The following is a 15,918-nucleotide window of genomic DNA, read 5'->3' as shown; positions in this document are numbered from 1 at the left end:
CGACCAATAGGATTTGACTACGTTCGATTGGACGTTTGACACTTCCTGGTTTGTCAGTTCCCAAATTACCAAACGTGTAGCACAAATTCATCCATTGATCGATGTATTGTTGAAGTTATTCCCATCGTTCCTACACATGTATGTGCCTAAATATCATGGTAATTATCAGCTACAAGCTACAAGTGCGGAAGAGCTTTTCATATAGTGCAGTCAGTGAGCTATTACCGCCATGTAGTGGTCGAAGTTAGAATTGTCCGAAAGAAAGCGTGTGCATTTTTGTTCTGGCCTGCCAAGTTTACCTTCTCATTTTTCTTTTTGAATACATGGAGATTCAGTTAGTTTACCAGACTAAAGCTTGCTGATGAAATTTCATTGTAATGTACAACAGTGCAAAAATATACTTGTCTTGTCTCAACTTGAGTTTTTTTATTCAACTTGTAACAGTGTTTGGAAAGGTGCTTTTACAATGGTAACAACAGAAAATACTAATTTAACGTTTAGGATAAAATCAAATCTGAAATGTAATGTGTATCCAGATTAATCCTGAAACACATTACCACCTATAATGCCCACAGTGGTGAACACATAAAAAGTTACGCAGGTATTGGAGTGTACATCACAGTCGTGCATCTGGTGCTTTACTGTTTAAGTACTTTTCAGGTGGACTTGCAGATTGTAGTCATACACCCAGAAACTCCACAGCGGTATCTCTTTCTTCCATCAGTTCTTTTGCCGTTGCCTCCATCTTTGCCCGAGAAAAATCATTGATAGCCAGGCCATCAACAATATTCCAAGTCTTGTCCTATTTTTGGAACAATATGTTAGTTAGTTATTTAAATATAGCATTATCTTGGAAATAGTAAACCTAAATGTATTAAAAGTTAAATCTTAATATTTAATCTTACCTTAATATGGACAGGGAATGAATAGACAAGATCGTCTGGAACGCCATAAGAATTTCCAGTGGAGTAAATACCCACTGATGTAAACTCACCCTGAAATAAGAAAGTGATGTTTATTTCTTGAACTAAAACAATATTCTACAATATTCTGTCGCATGCACACTGAAACAGTTAAAAGAGTGACCTGAGGAGTCCCTGACCACAGCTCCCTCATGTGGTCACAGATGGCCTTCGCTGCAGACATGGCACTGGACAGCTTCCTGGCCTTGATGACAGCGGCACCTCTCTGCTGCACAGTCTGCAATATGGTGTGACAAAATTCTATTGTAAATATGCATGCATTATGTATTTAAGAATGTATTTTTCTGTAAAATCTCAAATTCTGACTATTGGTTGAATTAACTTACAGTAATAAAATCTCCTTTGAGCCAAGCATCATCCTTAACTGCATCAAAACATGGCACCTCACTCCCAGACATGTTGACAACACAGTGGTGCACATCAGGGTATTGGGTAGAAGAATGATTTCCCCAGATAATCACATTCTTCACCTGAGTGGCTGGAACACCACATTTCATTGCCACCTACGTACATGTAGATATCTTGAAAAACTGATCATAGCAAAATTCTTGTTTTACACAGTATACCAGCATTTGTATGATACCCCAACCATGACATTAGCATGCTTTACATGCATGACTTTATAACATTTCATATGATCATCAGAATGCCATTATCTAATGTAAAACCAGTTCAAACTGAATGGAAGCAAATATGTCCAGTTGGCAAGGCCCAAATGATAAAGCACAATTTAAAGCCCTACTGCATAACATTTCAGCAACAAAATTAGACCAGTCTCATAATTAAACCTGGAGATAGGGCACACCACCTGATTGTCTCTATGTAGATGCTATTGCATTAGCTGGATATGGCATAAAACTTGTCAACCTCTGTGGAGAATATTCTTAAATATGGATGTATATCTACATCCTGGCCAAGTTAATGCCAGTTCTGTGGAGAGGAAAGCCAGTTGAAATGCTGCATGGTGGAGCTTTAATAAACTATCTTGGTTTGGTTTATTTTCCCACTCCTGTCAATGGCCTTAAACACCAACAAGACGTTGCAATATGTGAAGGTTGTCCGGGTCATAGGGCATAATCCCATGCTCCATAAATCTAGGGCTTTGCAGCTCTGATACAGCAAATATATTGTATTTTAGTTATAAATTAAGATTTGCAGTGCCACAATTCTCTGTTGGAAACAATTAATTGAGGAAGATGTCATCATAGCATTTTAAATGAAAATAGTAGTATTTAAAAGAAACGGGTAATTAAATGCATACATACCTGAGAGCGAGCCCTGTTGTGGTCCAAACGGGTGAGACAGGAGAAGTTCTGTTTAGGGATTGAGGGTGCAGACTTGGCTGCAATGAGACAGTTTGTGTTGGCAGGATTTCCCACAACCAGCACCTAACAAACGAGATCCAATATATACATTATATATATTTAAAAACACAGAACATGTATTGGCTGCAGCTTGTTTTGTTAAACTATTCTGAAATGAATTACCGGTACTATTATTTTTCACCTTTACTGTCTTCTTGGCATACTTGTCCAGTGCAGCTCCTTGGCTCTTGAAAATTGCCACATTAGCCTTGAGCAAGTCTTTCCTTTCCATGCCATCTCTTCTAGGCATGGAGCCAACCAAGATGGCTACATCCAAGTCCTTGAAGGCCACCTCTTCCTTGTCAGTCGCAGTGATTTCTTTCAGGAAAAAAATAAAAATAAAAAAACTTTTACGTTATGTAAATATGGAAAAGCAGGTAACCATGCCACTACAGAGCAGTTGGTTTTTTTTTTTAACTTTCTTTCTGTTTAACACTATACAAAAAACCCACCTCTTCTCCCTGGAATTTAATTGGAGCTAGACAGGATATCTTGGTGTTTTATTGTTCTTTGCCTATGTGTCATATTTTCTGTATATCTGTTTTGTTACTTTTGCGTAAAGCACTTTGGGCAGCCTAGATTGTATTTTAAATGTGTCATATAAATAAAACTGAATTCAATAGATTTTTGTTTTTGTTTTTTTTTTACAGAACAACGAGTTAATACTGGGGCCTCCCACTAGCCGGTTTAAACAAAGCAAAGGACAACCTCAACATAAAGAAAACATTCCAGGTCACAAAGGAGAAGGATAATGGTTTAGTTTTACCACTGAGTGGATTATTTTCAATTGAGATTAACCATTACCTTTCAGAAGAGGAAGAGCACAGTCCTGCATCTCCATGACAACTCCTTCAAGAACTGGCATCATGGGTGTTATGTCCAGAAGGAGTAAAGCAATTGGCTGTAAAATGTAGTAGAAATAAATCATAAATGAACAAAGACCAGCAGTTTACTAATTGAAAAATGAAATCTTAGTAAACTGCCAATTAATTTGAGTGCCAAGAAGATCAAGTAATTTTAACCTTGGCACAGTTCACTACCTGCCACTGATGTCAAGGACACACATTGTAAGACTTGATTTAATTAATCTAAATGCAAACACGCAATACATATGCGTTGCGTAAGACATTAGTCATTATTTTACCTGATCTTTGCCAAACACATCTCCCTTGGCAATGCTGTACAACAGGGAATATGCAATCTGGCCTGCAGCACCAGTTACCAAGACTCTAAGGGCCTGAAACACACAGAGTTAAAATAAATACATAAAGAAAAAACGACAACTGTGGTTGCCCTTTAAACGTGTCTATTCTAGTCAACAGGGTGTGCTGCACAGGAGGCAGAATAAAAATAGACCCCACGCCCGTGAGTAGCGACCTTGGATTACATAAGACAACTTAAGTCATGACAGGAGCCATACTTTAACTTAAACTATAAAACCAAATAAAGGGTTAGTGAAAAGTGAGAAAGTTTTGTACATTTCAATTGACTGAACAGTTTCTGGTATTAACCGTTTTGTGTAAACATATTTAGCTCGTGTAACAGGTGGTCATCACGTATTACTAATGTACTGATATATAACTATGCATTAGCTACTCTAACTAACAAAGCAGTTTGTAACACCATGCAACACTACTTCATTTATAGTTTTACTTGCCATGTTCAATGTGTCCCAGTCTCAGCCTTTCTGTCCTTCTGCCAGTCGGAGTGTTCAAACAGAAGTGCAGATTTGCGTTGAACTCGCGCTGCTGGAGTTACTGTTTTACGACACTTCTCTGTTTACGGCAGGTGGTTGGTTTGGGTAATTGTAGTTCCTATACTTTTTCATAAAACAATTGTAAATGTTAAACGTGTTACTTGTTTGTACTACGGGCACCACATGGCGTAAATCTAAAAGGCGCGTGTTTACAAGTGGTTTACTTATAGATTTCTATGCGCTTTACGAGCGCACGATGTCAGGACAAATGCTGTTAGCCATTAGCTTTGTAGCATTAGTTGCTAGGCGACAACCAGCAAAACCAGCTAACGCTAATTCCTTGGGAACTGTCGGTTGCCAGTGTGGACATGTTAAGTTTCATTAGTGTTTCAAACGTTTGTTCAAATGCGATGGCATTGCTAGCGTATTTTTCAGTAAGCATTTAAGCTGTTATTTTTTGGTAATCTTTTTTCTCCACGTTATCCATTTATGTTGCAGAAGTGATTTCAGTGTAAACTCCGAAAGATGTCTGCCATGCTAGAAAAAAAATGAAGGTAAGCCGTTTGACTCCTGTAACTTGACAGGTGCACACCCGACACTGACAACTCTAATCACTGTTGGCAAATATCTGTTACTCCTTTTAGGTTGGACTTATTACGCAAACTTCACTTTTTGTTAGAGATTATAACTGTATGTTAGTGGCCTGAGCTTGATGTAAAGTGAGAATAGTCATGCATGATAAATTACCTCATTACAGCCTCATTACATGGATCGGACCAGTGCACTGAGAATAGAGTTACAAATTGACATAATCATAAAAAATCGTAAAAAGATCTTAATATTCAGAAAGTTATCTTAAAATTCTAAAGAAGTTAATAACTTAAGATAGTACTTTGGGCTTTATAAATCGATTAAACGATGTAACAAGCACATTTCGTTTATATTTTCATTAACTTCATTCGACTCTAATTTGTTTCTTTGGTGTTTTGTGCTGCCTGTTTATGACGCAGACAACCCAACTGTGGTGGTGTGCGTGGGTGCTCCTGGTGCTGTGTCCCTGATCTTCTCCAATTACATTTTTTCCAGTATGGCATCAGAGTGTCAATAAAGGGCAGAGATTCCTCCCTGTATTTTATCTTTAGCATAGATAGTATATGACTGTACAATCACAATGCATCACATTTACCACCTTTGATCCACCGGACACTTGGAGACACAGTGTGTAATTTAATCCTCCACAGTATGGCATCAAACTTCTCAATCTCTATGGAGAAAGTTCTGAAGTATGGTTTTAACATTCTTTTTTTGTGAAATCTTGCAAGTGAAGTGGTGCCACCTCCAAAGTTACATGTTAATGAATGTATTACAGCCTTTCAAATAATAACATTAGTGGTAGAAGAGAGCAATGGCATCCTCTTTTTAACAGTAACGATACACCCTTGCTCTTTTAGTCTATTTTATTTCATTCAGTAGTATAATAAAATGACCTTGACATTTTTTGTCTGTCTCCATCCCTGTTGATATGTGGGGATTAGCTATAGTTAGTTGTTGTTAAAAGTAAATCCTTTTGAAAACAAAAAAAAAACAGCACCAGTACTTGATAATATCTGGAGCCCCTGTGCCATGGTGGCTGGAGCTATTCTATGTGTGCTGTAAAAACAGATCACTCTGTGACCCTATCCACCCACAGTTCAACTGACTCAGGGCCAGTGTGGCCAATAAACACACACATGTTCTTTTAACATTATGGATGGATAATATTTCTTAATACTGTACAATATTTCTACAATACTTTTTTTTTGTTGTATCTGTAAGTAATATATTTTCAAACATTGTGCTCTCTGAGGAAGACTTGTGTTACTGGTGCTGGGCAACATATCCAATTAGTGATAAAGCTGTGAATGTTGAATATAGTTAATAATTTTATGTGTTGGCCAGTGTGTCACCCCCTCCTAATTCAAGTTTGGTGATGTTTGAGTTGTGCAGTCTGAGAGGCAGGTGTTGATAAGTCCAGTTTTATGATTGTGCCACTGACCTGTCTCTTGTCCTTTGTCCACTTGACCTCTTCCATTTCATGCTTTCATTCTGTCACCTCCTCTCCTCCTCCCTCTTTCTCTTTTTCCTGGTCTTCTTCTCCACTTGTCCCTGCAGACTGCACCTGAGTGACCCTGTTACATGGACAACAGCAGGAGAGATAGCACCACGCAGCTACCAGTATCTCCATCTTATCTCTGCCGCTGGACCAAATAGTGCTTGCAGTCCACTACCAGGTAAGATTTTAGCCCAGAGCTACAGACCTATACATGCCTATACCTAGATGCACATGCACACAAATGCAATGCTTCATGACATGGCAAATAATAGGACCCAAATAGGGCCAGACCTGTCACAATAACAAATTTGGAAGCACGGTATATTGCTACAGAGAAGTATTGTGATTAATGATGATATTGAAACTACTTTATGCTACTAATTAAGATTTAAATAATGCAAGATAATCCCAGTAAACACTTTTTATATAGACTGTTTCATTAAAAGACATGAGCTGCAACAAATAAATAAAAAAGCAGAATGCACCAATAATTAGCTATGAAGGGGACTAAATCACCCCTCCATAGCTCAAATTTTATGATATTACAATAAAAATACCCAAAATGTCTCCACTTTTGCAAAGACAAAATGCACTCAATAAATATTGAGGCCCAAAATATATTGTTCCAGATTTCATATATTGAAGGATAAGATGATGATTATCTAGTTGTTGTTGTTTTTTTAAAGGAAATACAAATGGCTTTCAGTACCAATATTAATTTTCTGAATATAAATAATACAAAAAAATATTATATGAAAGTCTGAACTCTGCTCCAAACCCAGTGATATTATTGACAGATCATTGGATTAAAAATAACCTAAGCCTATCATTGACGATTAAAAATGACTGAATCTCTATCTCTATTACATTTGTATTAATTGCACAGCCCTAGAGCCACATGTCCCTTTTTAATCTACTGTTTTATTTTTTTATTAGTTTGCTTTTGTCGTAATAACAAAGCCATCCACTAGGTGTCAGTATAAGACTTTCAGTGCCATAAACTAGACCCACTGGTATTGACAGGAATTTCATTAATTGAATATTTAGCTTAATGATTAAAAAATTTACACTTTTATTCAGAATGTTAAAGATGCTTGAAATATGCTAAACAGAGTTGTCAAACTTAGTTGTCAAACTTAAACACCAAATATAACATGCTGTTGACTGGCAAACACCAGCAATATAGGTGGACTCGATCACTGATCACAATCCTGTACATAAATATGTTTTGATTTTTTCACCATATACTTTGGGTCTCCTAATAGTACGTACATTATGTGATTTTTAGTCATGATGGTTAGAATTTGGCAACCAACTCTTAAATCTCACATCTCGGTCTATTCTATACCTCTCCTCCCTGTGTGTTTATATAAGGAAATGATCTGTGAACAGGAGTTGATGGATCAGACTTCATATTAAGACATAACTTGTTTAAGAGTTTGTTGGGGTGATTGATGGAAGTGTGTCTCTGTTTCCTCCACACGTCATCTCTCAGCAAGATCTTCAGCTCAATCACTAATATGAGAAGTCATGACTTGTTTCGGAAATGGGGGAGTGTTCTAATCTAGACAATTTTTATTTGATATTGTCCACGTTAGTCTCGAGGTGGCACCAAAATACCACATGTGAGCTACTTTGAAGCTTGTTCTGTGTTCTCTGTGCACAATCGCCAAAATTGATTCAACACTTACTTTCTGTTTCCAAAACTCTCACAGAGGCTGACAGTGAGGGACCACATGTTTCTATCATTCTGGCTTTTGTTTTTTTGTATTTTTGGTCTTTTAAACAGTCCCTCCCTGTCCCACTGCACCCAACCTGTTTCCACCACCTTTTCATCAACCTGAAAACCCAAATCCCTCCAACTGGACCACTAGTGCTACCTTGCTGTGGATGCTGGCGGTCACAGCCCTCTGCACAGCCATAATGGGCCGCAGCTCAAATGGGGCCACGTCACCGTCAGCATTCCTGGTCCTTCCAAGAGGCCGGTTGCCTGCAGGTTACCAGCCACGCTGCTTGTCCCTGTTTGTCCGCTCTCACTAAAAGGAAAGAATGTTTTCCCCCACAACACGGCTGTGTGGGGATTAAGACCCATTTTGAGTGGCCCCGGGTCGTGCAGCAGATGTTAGCCAGGATAGTGCTTGTTGCCGTGCCGACGGTGAGCCTACGGGATTGGCCTGCCCAGACGACGTTAAGCTTGTGTACATGTATAGAAGGGTATTTGAAAGGGTTATGAGGGTCCGAAACACATTAAAGAGAAAAGTGGTGGGAAATTTGGCACAGTGGTCGAACTGATTGTCTCAGGAGACAGTCATAACATCTGCAAACACAAACCTGTAAGAGCCATGCCTATTGCCCCTTTAGACTGCTGGGATGTGGTCAGTTCAGACCTAATGGTGTGGTGCAATCTAAAAAACAACATGACATGTTGCATTTGAAACACAATATTGACACAATGTAGACTGTTATTCTAGTGTTACAGGTTTTTTTTTCTTAATTGGTCCTGAACTTTACTTTCTTGTTTTGAAGTTATGCTTTATTCTTCACTATTGCTTGATGATGATGACTGCACTGGGAAAAGACAGATGAGTGAATATTAACTGTGCTGACTTTGTATAAAGTCATGAGGTTTTGTGTGTGTTCGATGCATAAGCTGAGTGTCTCAATCAGACAGGTGTGACTGCAGGCTGAATGTATTTAACATGAGGGCCAATGCAGGGCAGGACTGTCACACTATGAGCAGAGGAACCAGGGCCAGACAAGACATGACCCTGCGCTCTCCTGTTGTAACGGCTGTAGAAGGTCTCTGTTGTCTCTGGGTGTAGTTGAGCTGGTCTTTTTGCCTTGCCCAAGATGTGTCATTCAGGGTAAGTGGAAAAGGAAACTTCTTGAGGGCAAAACCCATGCGCAACAGAGGCATAAGCAGTGTGTCATTGTGAGTGAGTCCTAGTTCACGGTGCAGGGGTTGTCGTAACATGCAGGATGTGTTCTTAAACCTGCACTTTCACAGACAGAATAATTGGAGACATTATCCAATTATCAGAAAAATTCAGCAGTTCCTGTGTCCAAATGGCTTTATAAAATTCACAAATTCACAAAAGTATTTGTAGTATGTGCATGAATAACACAAATACAAAAGTCTTATCACCTTCCCCTGTTTGTTTCAGCAACAAAAGTTAGTTTGAAAGTGTGGAAGCACAGCAGCTTGAGTTGACCATGAAGAGCCTTTGACCCTGGTGATGAACTGTGATAGACATGTGCCAGGCAGGGAACAAGAGCTGAGGGGACATGATAGGAAGGATTCTCCTTTCTTCCTCTGGAGAGGAGACGACTGCAGCAGGAGCGCCTGTGAGATATGACACCACCGAGGTCAGACTCCAGATTACAATCCCCTTGGTCCGAGTGGCACAGACGTCCAGTGGCTGTGTGCCATGTCAAACTGTCAGAGAGTGGCCCGCCGAGACGTGTCACGGGTGTCACGGCCTGAGCCCAGAGGTAACGGACAGCGCGTGTGTGCGTGTGTGACAGCCACAGAAGACCACTGAGGAGATGAGGGGACGCACATCTGACCTCTGCTCTGCCAGCTCCATCTCGCTCTGTGCTTCTGACAACAACTTCACCACAACCTCCTTTTGACAGAGTGTGTGTGCTAGTGTGTAAAGTTAGCACAACTTAATCAAAGTTAGTATTATAATCGAGAGGCAATATGACATATTATTATTGTTACTATTATTATTTACACTTTTAATTCCATGATCTACAGCGGTGTGAGGTTGTTGGTTGTGATGTTGGACGTCTATGCGTTGTGCTGGTCATGTGTATTTGCTGGTCACAAGGTGAGGGGCGTTCAACATGAAACGCTTAAGAGACAAAACTGTGAAAACACAAACAAAGCCGCAGTGGGTTTGACACATGTCACAGAGGACAGACACCGGAGAGGCCCACAGTCCCCATGAACCGCTTTGAAGTCTGCCAGCAATTGTGCTGCTAGTTTGGGAGTATTTCCTTTCCTGCCCTTGGGCATAGCTGCAGGGCAGATGCACTTTGCTTTTGGTAAAACATTGTCAAGGATTAGACCTATTAGCTGAACAGGAATACAGCACAGCAGAGGTGGCTTTAGCTCTCTGTTAGGGGGGGATTGCTTAGAGTCTCACTGATGGATTGCTGTAACATTTAGTGGGCACAGTTTGGCCTGTGTAAAGCTGTTTTCTGGCTGATTAAGACCTGATGAGCATAATCGTCCAAACCTCTCAAGTGTCCCTTCAGTCGCAGTCATTATGGTGCTGTTTGTGTTTCTGCTCCAGGCGCTGGGCAAATACCTTTGCAGCAGCAGCAGCAGGTTTCCCCCTCTTCCCTCTTCTTTCCTCCATTACCTCCTCTAATGACGTTTACACATGTGCTTAGGAGAGCTCTGCTCATCTGTCTGTCACTCTGTCCGTCTATACTCTTACACTACCACAGGAGAAGAATACACATTTTTATAGCCCATTTTTTATAAAATAAAAAATAGTACATTTTAAGTTGTAGTTTAAGATAAATGAATCAACAATTGTAAATACAGATTTATTTATTTATTTAACCACCATGTTCATTTCATCATTCATTTTTATAATACATTATATTATACGTACATTTGGAAATTAACAAAAAAGAACAAAACAAAGAATAAATCTAATGTAATCTGTCCCTTTTTAAAGACAAGAATCATGTTTAGATATAATATAAAATATAATATAAAATGCCAAATTTGAATAAAATGATTAATGTACATATTCTTATTTCAAAAATGGAAATTGCAGTGTTTCAACATCAAAAATACAAGAACAACCGCAGTAGAAGAATGCCACAAGATATTCCACAATCCAGCACAAAATATTCAAATAGATCTGTTAAAGTGAAAGATATAATGAAACACCATCCAATAGGGATCAAATCACAGTTCGGTTAAGTTTAGCTTCTTGGAGTGGGCCTGTCACCATAACTACTATATCAACTTATCGTTCAGTATATGTAAGATGAACAATATTTTTTCAGCTGTATATTTAACGCGTGTACCTTTTTCTTCGCACTAGTGGGGACATTTTATGTTGTACTAGGCCTTCATAATGACATTTGAGTTGTCGATGGTCCAATAATTTACTTACATGACACGTAGATACTAAAACTAACTACTATAGTTCATTGTGTCTGTTGATATGTTGCTGTCACTTTATTTGTTATGATTCACTTAAAGGGATTACTGTGATTACCCTGTTTTAAAATTATTGTGAAAGTGATATAAATTCATTTCAATATTATTGTTTATAGTGATATTTTCAGAATTGATATATCGCAGTTCAAAATTTGAGGCTTTGGTTCGGTATTTTTTTGGCACAGAAAAAATATCTTCACCTCATTTTAAAAGGCACCAGGTAGATGCCAGGTCTTTTATTAAAATAAATATAATTTTAAAAAATGAACAATTTGCCCTGATGCTCAGTAGGCGGTTTGTTAAATAGTTCAATATAAGGTTATAAGGTTAAGGTATACTTTATTTATAGTGCTGCCTGTCAGGATCAGTGAGCTATGCCGTACCCATATCCATAGCTTAAACTAGGCTTGGACTACCTTAGCTGGAGGATTTTACCTTAGCTGGAGGATTTTACCTTTGGTGCATGTTTTGGGTTGAACCCAGTTGAAACTCACCCAGACATGGGAAGAATGCTGTAGATTGAGCAATGCCAGATAATTGCCTTTTTGAATTTTAAGTATTTTAATGGAATTTTGCATAAACCAAGCATTTACTCTCTGACATGTGAACAGTGGATCATTAGAGTGAATGCGCAGTCTGTGCAATTAGTGCTTCAAGTATTGCTTGGTTTCAGAAGATATTGCAACATTCTATAGGCCAACAGTGTTTAGTACAGATGGGGACAACTAAAATTAATGTTGTTTAAAAAAAAAAAATTTCCTGGGTCTAGTGGGTAATAGAAATTATCAGGTTTAACTTTTGCAAATTTACCTTTCAGATATTTTTGACAAAGTACAATGTTATGAATAGTGAAACCTCTTGATCCCCATTTAAAAAAAAAATAAAAAATTTTGGGAAGATCCACACTTTTGGAAACATGTAACAATTTTGAGTAGATGTCAGTCATGTAAAGCCAATAGGGCGTTATTACACATTGTGGGCCTGACCTGAAGATGACTTTGAGTCAGACCAAACTTTGAGTCAGACGAAAAAGATTTCTACCTCTCAGTATATCTTAGGTTTCACCACTTGTATTGATTTTGTATGCATTCTTTGTATGTTTTCATTTTTGACTAGTCTTCTCTGGACACCTAAACTTTTCAACTCCTCACCTCTGCATGCCCTTTGGTGTTTGAATAGTACTTTAAGTGATCTCCCTGTTTCTTAAACTCACACACACACGCATCAGTGCACACCGCTGAGCACAAATACATATACTCTGACACGCATACTCGCATCACTCCTCAATGAGACTTGCCCAGCAGCCATGTCACCCAAGCTTCATTTTACTACTGATTGACATGCCTGTAAAACGCCCGCCCCGCCTCTCCACACACACGCACACACAGATACACACACACATGCACATGCACAGGCTGGAGCTGTCACCTCAGTCAGTCGTATTACCTTAACCTTATTTTGTTCTGCCTGTCCGTCATTCCTATTCTTCCTCCCCCGACATGAGAATGGCTCCCTGGGTGACTGTGTTTGAGAACATGAATGAAAAGGTTTCCGCATGCCACCTGGCGCCACTTTGCCCACCCTCCACCAAACCCTCTTGTCTGGTAATGGGGCAGGTGAAAAGACATACACATATATATACAGTACCTGTCTGTTACTGCATTTGTGTGCGCTCCGGGCTCTCTTCCTCTACTTCCACTCTTCAGGTCAAGTTTATAGTGCCTGCAGTCCTACACAAAAAGGTGGGGGACTTACAGATAAACTGACATTAAGCTGGGGAAAGAAGTCTCTATAAGTTTACAGAGACAAGCGCATTAGTGTTGAAGTGCTCATTAACAATGCTTAGAGGCTAAACCTGTGACATTAACAGGATTTTACACTTTTTCTACTTTGTGTCAGTGGCATAAAGTAGTTACAATATTATCGTTTATCACAATATCACATTTCTCTGTACCAGTATGTTGTGCTTCAAAATGTGTTATTGTCACAGGCCTAATTGTCGGCTGCATAGCATAACTGCCTATAAACTTGTTTTTTTTATTGGCCATATTGAATTTTCTACTCTCCAGACCCTGTATTTGTCATTGGCTCTGTCACAAGGATTTTTACAGCCATAAACTCAAACATCTTATTGAATTTTCCACTCTCCCAAAAAACAATTGTGATTTTACGTACTCTTAAAGCCTGTTACCTTACACTAGGGTTGTGAGACACTGAGCTTTTTTCCTCTCAAAACAGCATAGACTAAGGTAGTTGCATACAAAATGTCTGCTTAACTAAATGCTTGCGTGTAGAGTGTGTACTTGGTTGTACTGGTTTCCCTCACTCTCCTGATGCCTTATCTGCCGGCTCAGCAGCTTGTTCCCATGATCATTTTTTAGTCCTAGATTAACATCACTTTGCTCTTTGCTGTTGTTCAACCTGGATGGATTTCCCTGATTTCTGATTCTTTGTTCTGGGGCATTTTTAATTTCATCTTTTGTCGTCTAATTTTCTTCCCCAGGACACTGTTGCACCAAGGATGATTCCCTCAAGGGCACAGATAAGATGCTGGAAGTGTGAACATGTAGCGTTTCATATGTATGTAAATGCAGATGTGTACATTTCCCCAGGTATCGCAAGGTTAACAGATAGTGTGCAAACTGTATGACTTTTCCAAGCACAGGATGGTGTAAGGGTGCTGTGGGAGGACATATCAGCAGTTTGTGATTGGTATGTGCACAACGTCGGACTGAGTGCCTGAATATGTTTACTGAATACATGAATCTGCCTGTTCACGCAGCTTTGATTGAGGCTTGGCAGCAGTGGAAAGTGGAAATGACAATATTGGAAAAAAACATCCAAATATGCTCCCATACGGGGCTATGTTGTTGTTAGCAGTGATAACTCTGCTTGAGATGAGCAATAACTTGCTTATTGTTTGTTTGCCAGGTTAATTTTGCAGCCAGTCATGACAAAAAGTGGACGATGTGAAATAAATGAAAAATGGCAGAACAGACTGACGCTTGATGTGTGTGTGAAAGTTGGTGCGAGTGTATCGGGAGGAGGAGGGCAGAAATGGCCTTGTGTCAGTCACCCTTTGGCAGCTCTTTAACCCTGTAATTTATCACATCACTCCTCTTGCTGTGATGGGACCACTGCTCCAGCTGACAGCAGCGCCTCTGGCAGCGTTTGTGTGGGAGAGACAGGACCAGAGAAAGGAAGATGGCTGAAAACGACACATACCTGGAATAAAACGAGAATTCTTAAGACGTCAAACAAAAGCTTGGGAGGAGGATCCGGTTTCGGTGCGACCCAGAGTGGAGTGGTTTACTGCTGTAAACCGCCTCGTTATTTGTTTATTTTAACACGGTTGTTGAGCAACAACATCATTAACAGCTAATCGTCATTTAATATTTTGTTTTGTATTCTGTTATTCTTTTGAATTTAGGCCAAAATATAGCTGGGCATGTTAGTTCAAGTTTGGGATGAATTGGTTTATGGAGACAACTAGTCTTTAAATAAGATTCCAGATCCCAGTGGGAAAACAGGTTTTAAAACAGAAACACTAAAGGACTAAAGTAAAGCTGCTTTGTAAATAACTGGTTTTCTATTTGGCATTTTCACGAGATGCATGTACTGTGACTCAGAGTCAAAGTTTTAACTTTTTCCTTCTCTTTTTGTTAGGTAACACCTTCCATGTCTACATAGATAGCTTGAGCTCTCTAACCCTGTAGTCAGGTGTTAAGTGAGAGTGAAATGGTGAGAGGAAGTGATGGTGACAGAGAGATTCTAATAAAGACTCTTCTGACCTTGGACTGGAAATTGGTAGAGGAAATACCATTCAGTATATTTTACAAGACTTGGATATAAACTTCCCTCACTGAACTTGAATCATCTGTTGAATGCTTGTCAGTAAAACATTATTAAAATGTTTTTAAATAGGCAAATGTTGTTAGTTTTAATATCCCTTCTTTAAAAAGATTTCTTTCTGCACCATGTATATTCACCTGAAGATCCTAGCACAGACCACATTGTCCCTCAAAGGCACTTTGTGTCGCACACGCTCAGTGCTCACCCAGAGGGCACAGTGTAAAAGAGACACAGAGCAGACAAGGTCGTGCTTCCTGTGGACTGTGTTTGAAAAGGAGGCATATGTTTTCCCTCCTCTGCTTTGATGTTAAAGCAGTATCTTTACTAGTGCAAAGACAGGGTACAATAACCTAGACCCCCACTCTTCACCCGGGCCCTCTGTATGTCAGCTCCACACTCCCACAATGCACTGCAGGAGGGAAGGTTACCCGCGGCAACCTCAGCCAGGACGCAGTATGGCAGCTGGCCAGAAGCTGCACAGCTTTCAGCATATGTGGATCCCTGCATACATTTAGGTGTGTGGGTAGTTTACCATGATATGGAAAAGGAATATTGCAACATTGTCAGTTTACACATGACTGAGTCTTTTGGTCCAAAGCATAAGAGTAAAGAAACTGTTTGCACAAATTAGCAACATGTGATTTGTCAACATTGTGTTTAAAGTTGTGCAGTTGCCAAGATGAAAGAGCATGTGACTATGGTGTGTTCATAAAGCCTGAACAGAGAATTTTTCCTTTCCTTCA

The 15,918-nt window shown here is 39.4% G+C and overlaps 2 protein-coding genes across 2 annotated transcripts in view; one reads left to right on the top strand and one right to left on the bottom strand.

Moving 5' to 3' along the window:
• Window positions 1–403: 403 nt before the first annotated feature.
• mdh1ab (malate dehydrogenase 1Ab, NAD (soluble)) lies at window positions 404–4,095 on the bottom strand. The gene is made up of 9 exons (XM_033979540.2): window positions 4,005–4,095; window positions 3,492–3,584; window positions 3,152–3,248; window positions 2,490–2,665; window positions 2,249–2,371; window positions 1,310–1,486; window positions 1,087–1,200; window positions 906–995; window positions 404–802 (listed from the first exon to the last, which is right to left on the bottom strand). Exons 1-9 carry the CDS (start codon window positions 4,005–4,007, stop codon window positions 680–682), a joined length of 996 nt encoding a protein of 331 aa, XP_033835431.1. The 5' UTR covers window positions 4,008–4,095; the 3' UTR covers window positions 404–679.
• A 2,010-nt stretch (window positions 4,096–6,105) lies between these two features.
• Window positions 6,106–15,918, top strand: part of wdpcp (WD repeat containing planar cell polarity effector) — a 48,344-nt gene continuing 38,531 nt past the window's right edge. Inside the window, exon 1 of the mRNA XM_033979539.2 lies at window positions 6,106–6,313. Coding sequence (XP_033835430.1) covers window positions 6,118–6,313 — 196 coding nt within the window. The 5' untranslated portion in view covers window positions 6,106–6,117. The remainder of the gene's footprint in view (window positions 6,314–15,918) is intronic.

This window comes from Periophthalmus magnuspinnatus, chromosome 15 (genome assembly GCF_009829125.3).
Source record: "Periophthalmus magnuspinnatus isolate fPerMag1 chromosome 15, fPerMag1.2.pri, whole genome shotgun sequence".
NCBI classification, from domain to species: Eukaryota; Metazoa; Chordata; class Actinopteri; order Gobiiformes; family Gobiidae; genus Periophthalmus; species Periophthalmus magnuspinnatus.
The sequence above is the reverse complement of the archived record's forward strand: the minus strand, read 5'-3'. Positions and strand labels throughout refer to the sequence as shown.